Source organism: Lampetra fluviatilis, chromosome 43 (genome assembly GCF_964198595.1).
Source record: "Lampetra fluviatilis chromosome 43, kcLamFluv1.1, whole genome shotgun sequence".
NCBI classification, from domain to species: domain Eukaryota; kingdom Metazoa; phylum Chordata; class Hyperoartia; order Petromyzontiformes; family Petromyzontidae; genus Lampetra; species Lampetra fluviatilis.
Window position 1 is genome coordinate 8,860,697 of NC_136317.1, and position 19,708 is coordinate 8,880,404.

A 19,708-nucleotide genomic window follows, 5' to 3' on the forward strand; every position below is an offset into this window, starting at 1 on the left:
CCTGTTGGCCCATTAATCAACCCTCATCTCCCGTCACCCTGGCAACACCTCCGGTCTCAACGTGCACAACCTGTCGACCCCATTTGCACCTGCTTCGCCCCTTAACAACTGGCGGTTTGTCCGTGCAAACCTCATATTGCACACGCGCACCTGTTTGCCCTCGGTTGCCTCCGGTTAACTGTGCGCACCGTGTATTCACTCCTCTACACTTGTAAACCCAACTGATAGCTTGACAAAGATAATTATTATCTCGATAATAATGATTTCAACTTGAAATGCGCCGGTCCATTCTGAGGGCCGGTGGGGCGTCTTGTGTGGGGAAATTGCAAATGTGATCAGAGTAAAAAACATAAAAATGTTTATTAAAATATTGTATTACCTCTAATGGAGTGGTTCTTAACCTGGGGTGCACGCACCCCCTGGGGGTGCGAGATATTCCAGATTTTTTTAGAAGGTAAATCTTCGAAAGACAAATTAAACACGGGCACGTAAGTACAACTACTGTGTTTCATCAAACTTATGTATTTATAAAGATTATAGATGTTTTAACGATTTAGCACCAAAGGGGTGCAAGGTTGCAGTAAAGGTCAAGAACCACTGGTCTAATGTGTACGCTTCATTGCTTATTTACGCTCTAATTTTCCATTAAGTTCCCACCATATTCGGCAGCACCCAAAGATTCTTCCTCACCGACCTCCCCCATTTGTGTTTTTTTGGAGACAGCCCCAAATTGGGCAAATGAGGTTCACACTGCAAAACATCACGCTAACACAACTGTACCTCACATCTAAACATCTCGCTCACTCCCATAGCCCGAATTTGGGACCAGTGTGGTTTCCAAATGCCTGGGCCCGATTTTTAGCCGCAGTCCGTCACTGGGGCCCAGCATTGTAACCGCGCCGACGCTCGTGCTGCTTGTCTCCTGTGCGTGTTTTTGGAGCAGTTGCGGTCGGTGTCTGTAGACCTGCACTCGGATGCCACACTACAGGTGGACATCTCGGACGCTCTGAGCGAGAGGGACAAAGTGAAATTCACCGTTCACACTAAGGTACGTAACGTGTGTTTGTGTGTGTGTATGTACATGTGTTGAACTTCTTTTGCACCGTATTGTAGCCAATCGTGGTAATCGGAGGTATCCGACATTTAAACCTATCCGGTTATACCAGGGGGTCTGCAAGCTAAATAACAAGGAGAGACATTTTTTAGAATTCGGTAAAAAACATTTTATATTTCAAGAGCCACAATGCATCTGAACACGAGATGGTGGTCCTAAATAAATAACGTCACGAAACAGCCCTGAAAGAGCCGCACGCGGCTCCGGAGCCACAGGTTACCAACTCCCGGCCTGTACTCAAGTTGCCAGCGGGTCAAATATGCGCTGCCGATCTGTATTGCGTTGATGATCATAATTAGGGTTTTTTGGATCGCACAAATATTGCGAAACTGTATTTCCGTTGGGCGTTGAGGAGGTGCCATACCCTGGTTCCGCAGGAGAATGCAGTGCAGCATTGTGCAGATGAATATCATCTGTAGTGGGATAGAGTGTTGCCCCCTTGCATGCATGTGATTTCTCCTGGCGCTTCAGTTTCCTCCCACATGCATAATCACATATTTACATATATAGGTAAGATTGCAAAGCTTGGCCAATTGTGCTTCCTTGTACCTCCGAGTTGAAATTATTATTTTTATTTCTGGGAAAATAAGTCATTATCATCATAAAATGAAGGCGTAAACATCTAACGACGGAGTAATCTCAGATTTTTGCCTCCAGTTTTTTTTCTAATGGAAAAAAACAGATGAGGCGCGTTTGCTTGAGGATGATTGATGATTTTAAGATCCCCCTCAACGTTTGTGACGCAACTGCGGTGTGCGCGCTTCAGACCACCCTGCCCTATTTCAAGCAAGGGGAGTTCTCGGTCGTGCGCCAGCACGAGGAGTTCATCTGGCTTCACGACGCCTACGAGGAGAACGAGGAATACGCCGGCATAATCGTACGTCAGCACCGCTGCTGCCTTGGATCAGGCCATTTGTTTTTGTCATTAAGATTTACTTTGTTCACATTTCTGACGCACGGTACATTCCAGCAATAAGCGTACAGTCTGGCGTTATAGGTCACAGCGCTCTTTGTGCGGGATTTTGCAGGGGTTGGACAGACTTTTCGGTGGCAAGATGTTAACTGCCTCGCCTCCTATACAAGGGGCCGTGGGTTCGATCCTGACCCTGACGCCTTGATATTTGGAGTTTGCATGTTCTTACTCTTAGGTTTTTTCGGTAAAGTCACGTAGGTAAAAATAAATAATAAAAATATAATAGATATAATAATAGAAATAAAATAATAAATCTATTATTATTTCTATTTTATTATTTATGTTTATTATTTATTTTTACCTACGTGACTTTACCGAAAAAACCTAAGAGTATGAATCCTTGCAGTCACGAAAGCTTCAAATCTAGAATTTGCATGTTCTCCCCGTGGTCGTGTGGATTTTTTCTCTTGGTCTTCGGTTTTTTTCTTCCGTATTTAGACTCAATTTGACTCATTTAGAGTATTTGGCTGCTATAAATTTCCACACGACAAGCCAATTCTTTGAGCTATAATTTGCGATGTGGAGGAGGTGGGGGGGAGTGATTAACACATGAGAGGGCTAAGAGCTGCACGTTCTGTCTGTGGGGGGATGCATATCACACGGTTTACAAGGCCTTTACAACACCTTATTACCTCCTGCAACTTTCAATACGATTCGGTGTTTAATACAGGAGCGACCGAGCACATGGATCTTTTTATTCAGTCCTTTGCTCTGTCTACCCCACGTGGGCCCAAAAGATCCCGCCGGCACCTCCGAGGCCAGACTTCGACGCCTCCCGGGAGAAGCTGCAGAAGCTGGGGGAGGGCGAGGGCACGATGACCAAGGAGGAGTTCACCAAGATGAAGCAGGAGCTTGAGGCGTGAGTCACGGCGACCCTTCTGCGTTGAAGTGATAACAACAACGATGATGACGATGATCGCCGCCTTGTGATTGTGACAGCAGCAGCGCACAGCCGAAAGGCCACTGTAATGCACAGCAAAAGCTCCGTCATCCAGCACTTTACCATCCGGAAGGCTCAATGACAGACAGGCGTCTTGTCATAGACGGCAACAAATAATTTTTTCGTGTATGCAGAAAAATTCTGACAGCCGTCCGGCGTATTGCCGTGCACTTCTCGTAGATCCGTTGTAGTTTACAGGAGCTTCAGGATGCTAGCAGCAGTCTATACATACAGTACTGTACTACTGTCTTCTGTACCCTAAACGGCCCCACTGCTTCTCTACAATCAACTAAGAATGTTCTATACTCTTTGGTTCTTTCAGTAAAGTCACGTAGATATAAAATTTATAGATCACGACGTTTCGATCGCAACACAAGCAACCGTCATCAGGTGAAACAAACACAACAGAAGAATTGCTGACATAGGAGAAAGAGCTGCTGCAACAAGTCAGCAGTTCTCCTGCTGTGTTTGTTACCGAAAGAATCAAAGAGTATGGATTCCTGCAGTCACGAAAGCTTCAAATCAAGAATGTTCTACGACTGACTGGCGAGTGCCTCTGTGAAAGAGTATATTATTTATTATATCACAGTTAAAGTGTACGCTTGGTTTATTTTTGAAAGTTTTATGTGCTTGAAAATTTGGTGAACCGTAAGTTTTTACTCTCAGATTAACCGGCACCCTCTCCATTCCCCATGAAATGCCGATTAACAGAGCTCTTGCTGTAATTCTAAAACACTCCGCACTGCTCTCTCAGAGGGAATCACTGTAATGCGGTGCTTCTATATGTGAGTCTTACGGGGTGGGAGTGCGGGCTGCGGAATGCGTACCGTGCAGAAGAAATTTTCAATTTGCGCGTGGGGAATGCCTAAAACAAACCCACTCGTATACAGTAGGAAGCAAATGCCCTACTGACACAAGCACACAGATACCTGGCCTGTGCTGTCCGGTTACCTGGGTGAAGAGTGAGCAAAGTTTTTGCCCAATCCTCGCCAGCTTTCTCAAAACGCAAGACAAAATAAATAATACGCAACATAAAACTTACGCCCTACTAACACAAAACACATTCATACACAGTGTTGAACTAAATTCCTTAAGAACACAACACTAATTCACAATCTGAAGCAAATGGCTCGCACAAAACCCTCTGGATCACAACAAGAAACACACCTTCCTAACACAAAGCACACGTACATAACGTGCAACAAATGCCTTACTAACACCGCGTTGACTAACGGAGTGGACTTGTGATCCATGTATTGTGGCCTTAGTAAGGGTGGGTGAGGAGTTGTTTGGTGTGCAATGGGTTCACTCCACACCAAAGACAGTTAAGAGAATCACCGGTGTGATGTAAACGTTCAAACATTTCAACGCTGGTATTCTCCGTAGGGAGTATCTGGCGATCTTCAAGAAGACGGTGGCGATGCACGAGGTGTTCCTGTGCCGCCTCGCCGCGCACCCTCTGCTGCGCAAGGACCACAATTTCCACGTCTTCCTGGAGTACGATCAGGACGTGAGTTCTCACCCCCATGGCATTCTGCGGAGGGAGTCCTGCTCTACTACGTCCTGGCTAAGCAGAGAGGGTTTGACGGCCGCCACGGTGGCGAGATGTTAACTATCTCGCCCTGCAATCCAAGAGGTCGTAGGTTCGGTCCCAACCCTGATACCTGAACCTTATGGCCGTACCCCGGGGTACCATAGTCCCCCGGCTCTCGCATAATGTCCGTGATGATGCAGGCATTTTTAGTCTGTTGATGGTCGGCGATGCGGCAATCGACTCATTTCGACGAGCTGTACACGATGCACTATTTAAAGTAGAATTTTTGGGTAACGGATTTTTCATGCTAATGTTTGGCGTTTAGACATCGCAGAGTAGCACTGATTTCGGATTGGTACCCCAGTCGCGGAGTTAAATACACCCCTGAAAAAAATAGTGTCCCAGAAATCAAATATTTAATTGCCTCGGCCATTTTGTATTCTTTGGTACCCCAGGGTACCACCATAAGGAGGATCACCTGTTGTATGTTTGGAGTTTGCATGGCTCTCGCCCTGTGATCACATGGACTTTTCTCCAGATCCTCCGGTTTTTCCCTCGACAATTAGAAACATGTGCTTATAGTGTGAGGCTGCTATAAATTTCCACGTGATAAGCCACTTCATTGAGCTGTCATTTGTGGTCACTTCAGAAAAAGACCTACATAACTCAGTAGGCCTTACCTGGTAAAATAAAAAGGTTAGTTTTTGTGGAGTCGGCTAAGAAGGCAGTGGGGTTTTTCTTCTTGGAAATTATTTGACGAATGCTTCCACACATTTATGTGCTGAGTGGTATATCATGTGACCTCCTTTGCCAGTACCAAAATATGAGAATATGTTTTTCCCTTTTTTCTGGCAACAAAACAGGTGTTTAGATGTTAAAACACCAAACTGAAACTTTTTACAAGGAATCATGTCTACATTAACCACAATACTTGTGGTCAGAATGCAAACAAAAAAGTACTCTGATGATAAATGCATTGTCTTTGAAACGGATTGGTCCACACCAGAGACAGTGAGGGGTATAGTCAACCACTCACAAGTGCAATGTCTCAAATGGGGTTTTCACTCAGCCCATCATGCTATCATGCTATTTGGGGTTGATAAAATACTTACCGCTTTGTGAAAATCACAACAAGGGACATCCCGTTTGATAGACCAATGTCCGTCATGGTAATGTGCAATTTCCGTCTCCAGCTCAGAGACGTCAGCATCGCTTACCGCTTTTCGATCAAAAGGGACCTTTAGAGTGCGATGTGTGGAATTCGAATGGTGCTGGACAAACGAGCTGCTGACACTGGGCGTGGTGACATCGGTTTTGGGGTTTTCACAGTTGAGCGTGCGTGGAAAGAACAAGAAAGAGAAGTTTGGCGGATTTCTCAAGAATATGGTCAAGACGGCAGACGAGGTCCTCATTGCCGGCACAAAGGTACGGAAGGAGACAGGGTTAGGCCAAACACGCTCTGTAAATATGAAAACGCGTAACAGCTACGCGTTGTGAATACGCAAACATGTTTTGCCCTCGATGGGTAACTTTGCCAGTGTCCGCGCTTTAATCAACTCTTGTGAACGTGAGCGTGCGTTTTGGAAAGCCGCGCCTAATCCATAGCGTGTCGCCTGATTTTTTGCCGAACTTGTTTTTATGCCGGCGTATCTTAATCGGGGATCGGCCAAATTGCCGTGAGTAATGATGAGCTGTGCAGATGCTCACCCCGTCTTTGTGGACCCATTCTCCGGGGTGGTGGCGAGATGTTAACTCCCTCGCCTGGTATGCAGGAGGTCGTAGATTTGATCCCGACCCTGACGGCTATGTATTTGGAGTTTGCATGTTCTCCCCGTAGTCGCGTGGATTTTCCTCCGGGTCCTCTGGGTTTTCCTTACATATTTAAAACAAGCATTTAGAGTATTTGGCTGCTAGAAATGTCCATGCGATAAGCTATCATTTGTGGCCAGGTCGTTTCTGAAAAAGAGCTACAAAGCTCAGTGTGCCTTACCTGGTAAAATAAAAAATAACGGTAGTTATGAATAGTTTAATTATTTTGTTATTCAGCAAATCGGAGAAAAGTTCAAATAATTTTGTTTTACAATTTTGTTGTATGACATTTCGCTGACAACCGCTTGGCCATCTGAGCAAGGAATTATTCAAATATTATATTTTTGGTGTCCCGGGGGAAGGCCCGTTGAGCTAGCGAGCTGGAGGGCTAGAGAAACGGCACATCGGAGCAGTTTTGTGATTCAACAAAGTCGCATTTTAATAACATAACATCTTGAAGTGACCTTGAGATGTAATTTTGGGACATCATCTTCCATGGCCATTCTGCTGCTTGTTAGAGTTCTAAATGGAAATGTCACAATGCTGACAGCACAATGAATACATTAACATATAGTAAAACAAAAACCCTGATACATTAGCTGATAATACTGGCCTTTAAAATGAAAAGTATGTAATAGACGACGTTTTGAGTGATGGCCCTTCTTCATGGCACACAGAGAGAGGCTAGAGAGGTAGTGGCCTCTTTCTTGTGTGCCATGAAGAAGATCTATTTCCCTTAACGTCGCCTATTGTATACTTGTTATTTTTAAGGCCGCGATATCAACAAACGCCAAAAGCAGCAGTGCCAGCATCACCGTATAATTTGTGAAGTTCTGTATTTGCGCTCGGTCTCAATGTGCCTGCATCTCAGGACGCTGTACAAGGTGGCGAGACTTGTGTGTACTGGGGGGGTAGGAAGTGGGGGGGGGAGATAATGCGACGTCGTGACACGTTACGACGCGCTCGCCGATGTTTTCAGGATGTAGATGAATTCTTCGACCACGAAAAGACGTTCATCCTCGAGTACCACGGCAGGATTAAGGACGCCACCATGAAAGCTGACAAGATGACGCGCGCGCACAAGAGTGAGTGATCGCTTTCATCCATCGCAGTATGTCCCTCGGTTAACAGTGACATGGGTTAATGGTTTTTCGGTAAATGTTTCACCTCCCATAGGGGACATGAACGTTATATACACACGGGTGCCAATCTTGGCGAATCAGAGCACTCATAAGTGGTGCCAATTTATGAGTGTTTAGACCTTGACTGGCTTTCAATTTACATTATATGCTTTCTGTTTTGCACAGTGAAAACAGCTCTCTTGCAGACTCGGTGATCTTTACTTAATTTTAAACTGATAAGTGAATTCAATTAACAGTTATTTCGGTTAACGGTAGTTTTTTCACGGAACGGATTAAAATGTTAACTATTGCACTTCCCCGCTGTGGTGGGACGCCGAGTGTCACATGAAGCACCTCAGCGACGAGGGGGCCGAGGCGCCGTGCAGGGGATTAAATCGCGTGATTCCGGCGACGAAGCCGGAAACTGCGGCTTGGAGCATGCTTATGGATATTCATGTCGGCATGACGCAACATGGTATGCATATTCATGTAAGGTGTGCTCATGAATATTCAAAGATCCGCCATCTAGCCTTAACATACTGTTGAGGCAAGTGCTGTTAGCGAGCGCCTACGAAGGCCGGCCCGGCACATGAGGGGGTGGATGGCCATAACCATGCCTGGCTGCCTTTGTCTCCCTTGTGGCAATGTATATACCTCACCAGATACTCATTTGAGGCTGAGTCGACCTAGGGGAGGCCCAGTACCGGTTCACATGATTGTCACTGGTGTTAGGCTGTGAGTGGGAATCCAACTCTGGTCTCCGAGTTCGTCGTGCAGAGCGCTAACCACTGCACCACCGCTCCCCACAATACACACAGCATATAAGGACAAGTGCTAGGGCGTGGCAGGGCATCACTTCCTCCATGGATGCAGAGCAATGCTGTCACATGAAGCTTTTGCGTGTGAACTAAAGCACTGTACTGAGAACTCCTTAAAGTATGTAAGGTTACCAGACAGAATCTATGTGTTTTTACGTTACCACAAGGCATAACGTTACAGTAACGTTTTTATTGTTTTTTTTCTGAACGCAGATGTGGCCGAGGACTACATACGGATCTCTTCTGGAGTCTACACACTCGGCACTCAGGAACCCACCAACCTCAGCAGGTGTGTGATGCTCTTCTTGCCCGGTGGGCAGGGCGGGGCGACCCTACTAGGGGGGTGCAGGCCCGGGGCAAATCACTCACCGTGTGGGTTCCACCAAAGCGCAGGGGCCGGGGCAGTTGCCCCCAATTCGCCGTTACCACCCAAGGGTACAAACATACATACCTACAAGTGTAATATGTTTCCTTGTTTTCCACTTGGAGCACCCGAGTTGTTTTTGAAATAGTGTTCTTCTATATACCTGGCCTCATCCTTGTTACCAGTAAGTGTACAAAAAAAAACAATCGTCTCAATTTGGTCGGGTTACACACCTGCAGCGGTGGAATCGAGGGAGGTTTTGGGACTTGGTGTTTACCGTTGCGTAAACGAGGCCGACTTTTTGGGTTGCAGAATTTTCCTCAAGTTCACCGAGCTGCTGGAGAAAACCCGGGTAAGCGGTCGGTTCATTCATTCCCGGTACCCTCATTCCTTTAATCTGTAGTGTCTTTTAATTCTCTTAGTCTCATATCGTTGGAATTTCGTTCACTTTTAAGTCGCCAAAACATTGGAACGTAATGGCGGTACACTGGTGGTGCATGATATAATAAAGTAAAATCACAATAATTATTTATTTTCCCGAGATTCGCAACCCCGATCAGAAAATCTTGCGGGGTGGTGCGAGTCAAAATCAGTTGTCGTGATGTCGAAGTGGTCAGAAGACGAACGTTTATATGAGCGGCTGAACACGAAGCTTCACAGTTTGTTGCCGTATCGCAGCACCCTGCCTGATGATGATTGGCTCCGTGTTCCAAAGACAGATTTGACTCCTCGTACCCTAGACTTGGTCGGACGGTCCCTTGATTCAACGGACCCAAATCAATGGTCAATGTTGACCTTTTTAAGAAAGTTTCAGTCGACTGAATAAACCTTCGAATCGCATCATCTTTGGCGACAGTGTCAATTAAAGACCGATAAACAGATTTGCTGATTAAAATTTAGATTTTAGACTGTTTTATGAGGAGCGGTGTGTTATGCTGCACCAGCGTCCCGCCAATATGTCCATTTGCATTCTTCCAGGCTGCTGCATTAGCAAAATTTCACACGATGCAAAATAAGAATATGTTTTACCCTTTCTGGTAATAACACAGGTGTTAAGATGTTTAAACACCAAATGGATTCCTTTTGCAAGTCTTCTGCTACTTGCATGGTCTTTGTGTTATTCGCCTTTTGGCGTTCTCTGGTCCAACACTGGTGAGACACGGCCATAAAGAAGGCTGCTGTCTCTGGTGTAGGCCAATCAGTTGCAAGGGCTCACATCCCCTCCCTCCCCTGGCATTTTGTCGTGCTCTATCTCTCCTCCCTGGCTCCTCCCCCCTCTCTTACCTATATAGCCTCTTATTACAGCAACTCTTTGGCCCACTTCAGCAATTGTTTCTGGCTGTGGTTGTCCCACCTGATGACGGACGCTTGTGTTGCGCCCGAAACGTCGTGATTAAATGTATTATATTTTTTATACCTACGTGACTTTACTGAAAGAACCAAATAATATGCATATATTATTTGAGCTTATTTTTAAACCGCAAGTATTTGCAGACTTGATGCCTGCAAAAGGATTCTATTTGGTGTTTTAACCATCTTAACACCTGTTTTATTGCCAGAAAGGATAGCACCTATTCTTATTTTTCATAATTTTTTATTCCAGTTAAAGGGTCCCATAGATATAGAGAATTCCACACGTTCCACAGCCAGCCAATTTCCTATGCACAGCTTTGCATTCGGCCTCATATTCCATTTGTTCCTCCCCGCCTGCATCCTTCACCCAGTTGCTTTCCTCCTCTGCCACAGCGAATGAGTGCAGACATTGTGAGTGCTTTCTCCTCCATGCTGCGGTGGTCGTCAGCATCTCCGGAGACTCACAAAATCCAACTCACTCGGGGCCAGTGACCTTTGATCAGTCTTCCACCACTCAGTTTCAAGCAGCGGAACTGAATCGATGGGGCTTCATTTCCTCAAAACCTTAACGCACCAGATCTCAATGTGTGAGGTGCAGGCTGCGGCATGGATACCGTGCAGGAGAGATTTTGAATGTGCAGAGGGAACGCCACGTTGTGTGTCGACAAAATACCAACAGACAACAGAAAAAAAAATGCTTTGCTAGCAACACTCGAGAGGTGTGGACACATGATCTATCTATATGGTGGCCTCACTTTAAAATTCAACACGCTTGTCAATAACACGCACACTGTGCAATGATCCACTCTATCTCGTTTCTGGTCTCTCTATGTGCTATGAATAAGGGCCATTGCCCGAAACGTTATCTATTATATATTTTTTCTTGTTAAGGCCACCGCAGTGTTCTTTGACAAATGTGTCGAGATTTTTGGTATTTGTGCACCACTGCCAACACAGCATTACTAAATTGTTCCTTCATTGTTGTTTGGGCTGGGGAGTTGGGACGGTGTGGGGACCACTGGTCTTGATTGGGGGCCCGTCATGCCAAAAGAGTTGCCTTGGGGGATAACCGTGTAGGATTTTTGTTAGATTTCCGCGACAAAGTACAGTTGAATGACATCGAATTAACCCCGTAGTGCTCGGTTTTTAACCCAATATCGTTCATGAACCCATTTCATTTTACAGTGGGGAAATGATAGTGGTCGACCAGTTTCTTTGGCGGGCGTTTGACCGATGCCAAAATTACCGATGCTGATTGCACATTGGGCTGTGTCCATCCTGATAAAAAAAAATTATATATACGTAAAAATACATATAATTATAAAAATGTATCATAAAAATATAACAAAAATAATAAAATTGCTTAATAAGAACTGATACAAATGTATAATAAAACATACTAAAATAAAAATTCATACAAAAAAAACAGGTGGCTCATTGGAGCCACGGTTTGTGCAAGAGGATTCTCGTATCTCCATTTCAGAAACTCGAGGGTCGGGTTGCGTCCGATGAAGACCTCAAGCTCTCCGACCTGCTGCGGTACTACATGAAGGACTCGCAGGCGGCCAAGGTACCCAGTACACGGTCGTCGTAATGGTAGGAGTGGTAGTGGTCGCAGCATTGGCAGCTTTGGTCACCGTCCTTCAACCCAAGCTATGGACTGTAAAGTAAACCCACTGAGGTCTGCCCACCTCCAACGGAGGAGGAACAGCAAAACGACACCAACACTCTTCTCAAGCCCTCTCGACGTGGCCAGCAGCAGGCCTCGGACATTGGCACTTAGCGTCTGGACGCATTGCCGTGAGTGAGAATAGAACTTGCCAGATGATCCTGATAGCACGTACAGATACACACTTTTGGAGGCCTTGGTTACTGGACATTTGTGACATCTCTAAAAAAAAAGCTTTATAGCTCATCGGATTTCTGCAGGATAAATGCTAATTTTGATTCTGATTGAAAAAAAATGTCTCAGAGATTTTGTGTTTTTGGATTTTATAGTTCTAAGCAAAAAAAAACCCAACGCATTTGTTCATTACACCGTGACCTTAAATGGAAACGTTTATAAATTACGTGTCACTTAAGCAACGCCCCTTGCTTCTTTTCCTTTTCAAGTCACAGTCTTATTGACAATCATGTTGATGTTTGTTGTTTGTGCTTGCGCACCATTGCCAAAGCGGCAGCAGCAGCATCACCAAATAATTAGTTTGGTTATAAGTGTAGGTTTCACTACGTTTGTGCCAAACTTCAGCTCTCTCGACCTTCTAGAACATCATTGGAATCCGCATCAGCCACTCACTCATTCGTGCACTCACAACCAGCTCACCTCTTTCCTATTGCCCATTCTCCTCTTCCCTCGTCCCTCCACTCCTTTCTGTCCCTCCCCTGAAGCGCCGCAGTGGCGAGATGTTAACTCTCTCGCCTGGTATGCAGGAAGTCATGGGTTCGACCCGACCCTGATGCCTGTATATTTAGGGTTTGCATGTTCTCCCCGTGGTCGTATGGATTTTTCACTGGGTCCTCTCCTTTTTCCCCTCCACATTTAGAAACATGTTTTTTTAGTATTTGGCTGCTATAAATTTCCACATGATCAGCCACTTCATTGAGCTATTATTTGTGGCCAGTTTGCTTCTGAAAGAGAGCTACGTAGCTCAGTGGGCCTAGCCTGGTAAAATAAAAAAAGTTTAATTCAGTATGAGGAGCAGCGTGTGCACGCACGCGATGCGCTCACTCTCGTGTGCGTGGCACCGGCAGGATCTGCTCTACAGGCGGGCGCGCTCCCTCATCGACTACGAGAATGCCAACAAGGCCCTGGATAAAGCCCGGGCCAAAAACAAGGACGTGCAGCAGGCGGAGGCGCACCAGCAGATCTGCTGCCACAAATTCGAGAAGCTGTCCGAGTCTGCAAAACATGGTATAAATAATAATAATAATGCAGTTGATCATCGATTATCCGGCATGCTATTATCACTGCTTCCAAGATTATCTGGCGGTCCTGGGCTGGTCCGGCAAAACCACTCCAAAGGCTGTACCAGTCCGGCGATCAGCACTGTGTGCGTGACAAACAACGTAGCTATGCTTGATCTTGGCTACGCATCGCGCGAAAGAAGCCCAACACACACACACACGTACATACCGAGCAAATAAAAAACCCATACTACTACCAAGCTAAATCCAAACTGAATAAAAAAAATGAGGAAATGGCACTTAAACAAAAAGTTATCAAAACAAAGAAAACCTTTCTTTGGTCTACAAATCCCAGAATACAATCTCAACAAAAGAACAAAATTATCGTCACATCTATTGCGCTTTTCAGTTGTGAAATTTTAACCCAGATTGTGCTATCCGGAGTCATCTCGTGAGAAAACGAAACCACTAGGAACTCGCAAGGAGCATGCAGTCGCTCTTCCCTCACCCACGCAGTGTTAGATGAAAGAACCACGGAAGCAGATGTCGCAGAAGTACCTCCTAAGGTCCTTTCAAGTGACCTGGCCCACACGATAGAGGGCAGCACTCTCCCACCTACTCTTCCCTACACACAAGTCGCCTTTGCCACATGACTTGCACCAACATTTTAATTCTCAGAGTTGGTAATTGGCTAAATTAACCTCATAACCAAATTTTTACGTGGTTGGTTTTTTTTGTGTGTCCTTAATGACTGGGCCGAGACCTTACTCTCTATACTTGAGAACACAGTTTAATTACAGATAGTTACCTGAATTCGAACCCAGAAGCTCAGCAGTGCCAGCTTACCAGGCCACCTGAAATAGAAATTTTAAGAGGAATCATTTATTGTTCCTTAAATAAACACACAATTGCCTCACCAATAACAATGCGAGCCTCCAAAATCTCACGAGCAACGGGGCCACTTAAAATCCTGGTTGTTGGATAATACAGCCAGTGAAGTAGTGTCAGCATAAAGAAGTACGTGGAGAAGCAGGTTTCTGACTTGACTGGCGGTCTTTGCAGAGTTTGTGCATTCTTCCCATGAGTGGATGGGGTCCACTCTGGTTTCCCATCACGTGCAAAAAATATTAAAACTCACCCAAACTCCACACTGTTGAGACTTGGTGCGTAAATTCCTGGGCCACTCTGTTGAGCTTTCATTTGTGTCCAGGTTGCTTCTGAAAAACAAGTTAATGTCTCAATGGGCTTCTCCTGGTACGATAAAATCATTTAGTTTTATTTGTATATATTTTTACGTGATTAGTTTACCTTTCCCATACTTTGCACTCCTATCGTGTTTTTGTATTTTTTGTTGTTGAATAACGTTCTTACCCGCCCCTACTTGACATCTGTAAAATAGCTTTATAGCTCATGAGATTCCTGTAATTTCGATAAATATTAAGATTCTAGTTGTGTTCGTATTGTATTTCCCCAGAACTGATCGACTTTAAAACCAGGCGAGTGGTCGCCTTCAGAAAAAATTTGGTGGAAATGACGGAAATGGAAATTAAGCACGCCAAGGTGAGTGTGTGCCTGTTGAGTGTTCGCGACGCTTGTAGTTGGTGTCTTGAGTAGGTTTAACAGAGGGTGTCACACACTCTGTCGCCCGCGTTTCACGACGACAAAGGTTACGCCTCTTCCAAGACATTTAATCCCAACTCGGTGCAGGTCATCACTATTAGAACTCCACTACGATTTTGGTTGCAGAAATCACGTACGTTCGTAAAGTCCGTGAAGTCTTTAAGAATGATGTCGGGCAACAGCTCTGTGGTCACCAAACTTTCCAAGTACGTAAAACTTTGAAGAAATAAACTAAGCCTACATTTTAACCGCGATATAAGAAATAACACACTCTTGCAGAGGTACTCGCCAGTCAATTTTAGAGCATTTTAAGTTGATTGTAGAGAAGCAGTGGGGCCGTTTAGGGTACAGTATACAGTAGTACAGTACTGTATGTACAGACTGCCGCGAGCGCCACCACTCGGCAGTGTCCTGAAGTTCCTGTAAACAACAACAGATCTAGGAGAAGCACGCTGCAAGACACCGGATGGCTGTCGGAATTTGTATAAATACGTGAAGGAATATTTGTACTGCCGTCTATGACAGACGCCAGCGGTTAAGAGAGCATTCCGGATGGCAAAGTGCCAGATAACGGAGCTTTTGCTGTAGTATATATTTACTGTATGTTTAACTTCTTTCGCACCGTACGTAGCCAACCATTTCTAATCGCAGGTGCGAACATTGGATGTGTAGTAACATTGGATTCGGTGCTTTCTTGCTGTCCTTTCTCGGTTGACATATGTCGTGCACTCAAACCGGTGTGGCAGGGGAAGGAGCAGAAGGAAAAACCAGCCGCCCGACATTTCAGTTCTTTTGAAGCATTCTCTTTAAATCGATTCACAAAAACAATGGTGACCTACGTTAGCCACTTAACCCTTTCCCGTTCTGAGACGTCTGGAAGTTGCTGGGTGTTCGTCCCGTTCACCGCCGAATCTCGGAACGCGCAAGCGGTTCAAGGTTAATTTTATTTCGAGAGGCGTAGTAGCGCCGTTGTTTTTAAAGACATTGTTACTCGCCGCAGAGAACTGTGGCAATACAACCGCACCCTTAAAAGCTGGTGCCAAACTGTAACACACGCCCACCCACATGACCTTGTGGAAGCCTCGGTACATCTTCCGACCTGAAGATGTACCGGTAAAGTTATTTTATCACTTTGACATGCGTGTACATCATCGGAACGGAATCAGAAGGAAAACTGATTATGTACACTCGCTTTCTAGATGGGATACTCGTTACTTTAGAACTGCTTTTTGTGTTAAGTTTGTCCTTCCCCCGTACCTCCGATTAGAACGGTTGGCTACATACGGTGTGAAAGACGTTCAGCATACATACAAGTGTTTACGTGTGTATTTAGCATTCCTGCCAAACCTACAGCGCAGCGGTGATCATGAGCAAGGGGCCACAGTTATGCCCCTGTAAGCGTCACTGAAAGTTACCGTCTTGAGTCGACTACTTGCAGGAGTGGATGAGAGTTGGAGACCAATCACATTGACCCTGGCATCGTCCTGCTTTTTAACTTTGTTTATACATTTTAAAAAGAAGAAAATGTTTTTTTTATAAATATATATTTTTTAAATAAAAATGTTAAAGTAACTTTAGATGAGGCACCTTGAGACTCCACCCCATGTTATTGTGACCTTCCTTTCTGTAAATTGAGTTCTTTCCCACACCTTGGCCGTGAACTTTCCAGAACATCTCCATACCAAACTGGTATCTCACTAATCATCATGAATGCGGGGTAGAGTGGAGGACCCACAGTTGATTTTCCAAATCCTCCTTGCATGAGACTTCGCTCAAACTGGGTAGGCAAGAGGCCAATAAGTTTTAACGTATTGCATAAATCCAACCCATCCTCGCCTCCCAAAAGAAGGTATTGCGAAAATATGATTAAAATGTCATGTATTTTAGACACACAGTAGTCAGCTTTCGCGACCAATGTTATCCACAAAGGTTTTTTTTGGGATTATATCGCATAAACATAAATGTGCCGTTAACCCACCACCACCACCCTACGCAGCCAATGAGCAAGATTTGTCACGAAAACAAAACGTTACAATTAGTCACTACTTCAGCACACTACACCATCTCACCCAAAAACAGGTGTTAAACACATCTTTTATGTATGGTTAATGCAGTACTTGATGTCTTGCAATAGGGATATATATATTTGGTGTTTGAACATCTTTATTGCCAGAAAGGGTTAAAGCTTATCTTTATTTTTTTTCATCATCATGATACAGGCACAAAAAAAAGTGCCAAGGAGACGAAACAGCACGATGTCGTGCGTCGTTTAACATTGTTGTGTTTCGCGCGTGCAGGCCAACCTGCAGTTTCTGCGTAACTGCCTCGTGACCCTTAAAGAGGAGCAGCAGCAGCAATGAAGAGCTGCACACAGCTTCTGCCACGCACTTGGGGGCCGCCGCTCTCTCCGTCCGTGCTGTTGAACGAGCTGTCACTAACCGATTGCTGCTATAGCCACGACAAACAAACAAAAGGTTGAAACATTGAAAATTATGTTGTTGTTGTGTATTTTTTTCCGTTCAAATCACTTTTTTAGTCACAGAGTGGTTAATAATGTGGTGACATTCCGAAACTTTGTGTGATGTGCGCTTGGTGTGGTGTGGGTGAGTGCAATCATCCTCCCATAACAAAAAAAAAACCCATGCAGTGCAGATCTTAATTTGTCGGGTTGTTTGTATGGTTTTTTGAGCTGTAAACCTGTATGGTAGTTGGTGCCAATCACTGGGCCGGATCTTAATTGTTAAAATTTGGTTTTGTTGTCTGGTATATATATTTCTTTTACTCTACATGCTACTTATTTTTATAATCACAGCGACACCAACAACAACAAAAAAAACTGATCTGATGCAATGGCGATTCACGGTCCTGAATGCATTCTCAACTAAAAATCACACTTTCAAAATCACGGTGAAATATTAATGATGCGTTTTTTTCGTTCTTTTTGCTGTTGAATAGCGGTACTCGTTATGTTTTGCGTAATAAAACAAGTGATTAATTACGTGTTGATACTAACTCGTTCCCTTTGTTTTTATTGTAATTCCCTTTGGAGGCAATTGCGGTTGTTTACACGCATGTTTGAACAAACGAATGCTGTTATCAGGGGGCAAGATTATAACGATGAAACTACACTTTTTTTTATTCACCAGGTAAGGCCCACTGAGCTATATGACTCTTTTTCGGAAGCTGGCCACAAATGATAGCTCAACGAAGTGGCTTATCATCACGTGGACATTTATGGCGGCCAAATACTCTCTGGAGATCCACATCTCCCGATCTCTCATGGTCAAACGTGAAAGGGCGCGGTCGCTATAAAGGGTGACGATGGCCCATGGTCACAAATTCACGCAACGGGAATGTCGGCTAAGAAATGGAATGCATTTAAGAGGACTTTTACCGAGGAGATTGAGCGATGAAATCGGTGTATGTGCATGTACTTATATTTCGTATTTCATTTCGTGAACTTGTGTCCTTGAGACACCAAATAATAATTAACATTTGTAAGGCATATTTCATTTTTAGGTCGTAATGCACCACTGTATGGAAAGCCAGGAAATAACCTGCAGGGTATATGGACAGAACTCTGGTGTGGACCAATCAGTTTCAAGGACAATGCATATATTTTCAGAGTATTGTTTTTTGTTTGCATTTGACTGCAAGTATTGTGGTTAATGTAAACATGATTCATTGCAAAAGGTGTCAGTTTTGTTGCCATAAAAAAGGGGGAAACCCTATTAGTAAATAAAAATAATATATCACGACGTTTCGATCGCAACACAAGCGGTCGTCCTCAGGCGGAAAAAATAATCCAGCAGCGGAACTGCTGAACCAGCGAGAGAGCTGTTACAACAAGAGGTTATTTATGTGGCGATGGGCAAGAAAGCGAGTCTGAGCTGGAAAGGAATTCCATCCACGGACGCAAGCACGTCAGTTGTGTTAATGGGGGAGATTAGCATGAATGAGCTTCCGTCGCCGCATAAGAGTATCATCCCCGCATATGCGCACAACAGCAGTGTTAATGAGAGATTAGCAACATGAGAGTGCAATACAAATGACATGTGAGCATGAGAGTGCAATCCAAAGGACCTGTGAGTATGAGAGTGCAATCCAAAGGGCATGTGAGCATGGGACTGCAATCCAAAGGACATGTGAGAGATCTAAGAGAGAGGCACAGGGAGAGAGAGAGAGTCAGAAATAACATAGGCAGGTAGGATGGAAACATCATAGTCAATTAAGACTTTACCTGGTTAATAACGTCCTTCCAATGATTGCTCAGTTTGTACCCATCTCGATTGAAGTTGTGTCTGTGTTTATATATCTGGATGGCTTCATGAACAGATTTCTGAAGGTAGCCAGTGGGTTTGCAGAGTACCTTCGTCTTGGAAAAATCTATTTCATGTGAGACCACAGCGGTAAAACGATGATCAGCAACGGCAGAGGTATTGGTCCTACCGTGTTTCAGATCTGCCTTGTGTTCACGAACGCGATCCGAGACATGTCGTTTCCTTTCCCCAATGTAACTGCTGCCACAACCACAACTCAGTTTGTAGACACCAGGGTATTGCATGTCAGGAATCACATCCTTTACAGATGGGATAAAATCACGGATTCGGGGTACTGTGTTGAAACGAACCTGGATCTTGTGTTTGTTTAAGATTTTGGAAATATTTTTGGTAACCCCTGCTATGTATGGTAAAGTAATGGTTATGGTTGGATGCTCAGAAGGTTGTCTCCCCATGGCTGGGGAGACAGCTTTGCAGATTGTACAGTCAGAGTATCCGTTCATCCTGAGAACTTGGTGTACGTGTTCCAACTTACTGGCTAGGTGGTGCTGGTCGGAGATGCAACGGGCCGTATGGTGTAGTGTTTTTGATGAGGGAATTCTGGGCTGGATGGTGGTGGGAATCAGGCTTTAGATAGGCATCCGCGTGGGTGTCTTTCCTGTAGACAGTGTCCCAACGAGCCATCAGGTCTCTTCTCGATCAAAACATCCAGGAATGGTAGCTTGCCATCCCTTTCCACTTCCATTGTGAATTTGATAGACGGGTGTATGGAATTGATGTGGTTGAGAAATTGGTTCAGTGCTGGCAGGCCATGTGGCCAGATGACGAACGTGTCATCTACGTCGCTCTTCCACAAGGAAGGACGTGTAGGGTAGATG

The 19,708-nt window shown here is 44.7% G+C and overlaps 1 protein-coding gene across 1 annotated transcript in view; it reads left to right on the top strand.

The window, feature by feature from the left end:
- The window catches only part of LOC144947106 (sorting nexin-6-like), a 29,724-nt gene extending 12,168 nt beyond the window's left edge, over positions 1 to 17,556 (top strand). The window contains exons 3-14 of the mRNA XM_078876310.1: positions 944 to 1,048; positions 1,881 to 1,991; positions 2,825 to 2,946; positions 4,414 to 4,537; positions 5,891 to 5,986; positions 7,350 to 7,455; positions 8,523 to 8,598; positions 8,986 to 9,025; positions 11,510 to 11,596; positions 12,778 to 12,937; positions 14,405 to 14,490; positions 16,848 to 17,556. Of these exons, the coding sequence (XP_078732436.1) occupies positions 944 to 1,048; positions 1,881 to 1,991; positions 2,825 to 2,946; positions 4,414 to 4,537; positions 5,891 to 5,986; positions 7,350 to 7,455; positions 8,523 to 8,598; positions 8,986 to 9,025; positions 11,510 to 11,596; positions 12,778 to 12,937; positions 14,405 to 14,490; positions 16,848 to 16,910 (1,176 nt within the window). The 3' untranslated portion in view covers positions 16,911 to 17,556. The remainder of the gene's footprint in view (positions 1 to 943; positions 1,049 to 1,880; positions 1,992 to 2,824; positions 2,947 to 4,413; positions 4,538 to 5,890; positions 5,987 to 7,349; positions 7,456 to 8,522; positions 8,599 to 8,985; positions 9,026 to 11,509; positions 11,597 to 12,777; positions 12,938 to 14,404; positions 14,491 to 16,847) is intronic.
- Positions 17,557 to 19,708: the final 2,152 nt, after the last annotated feature.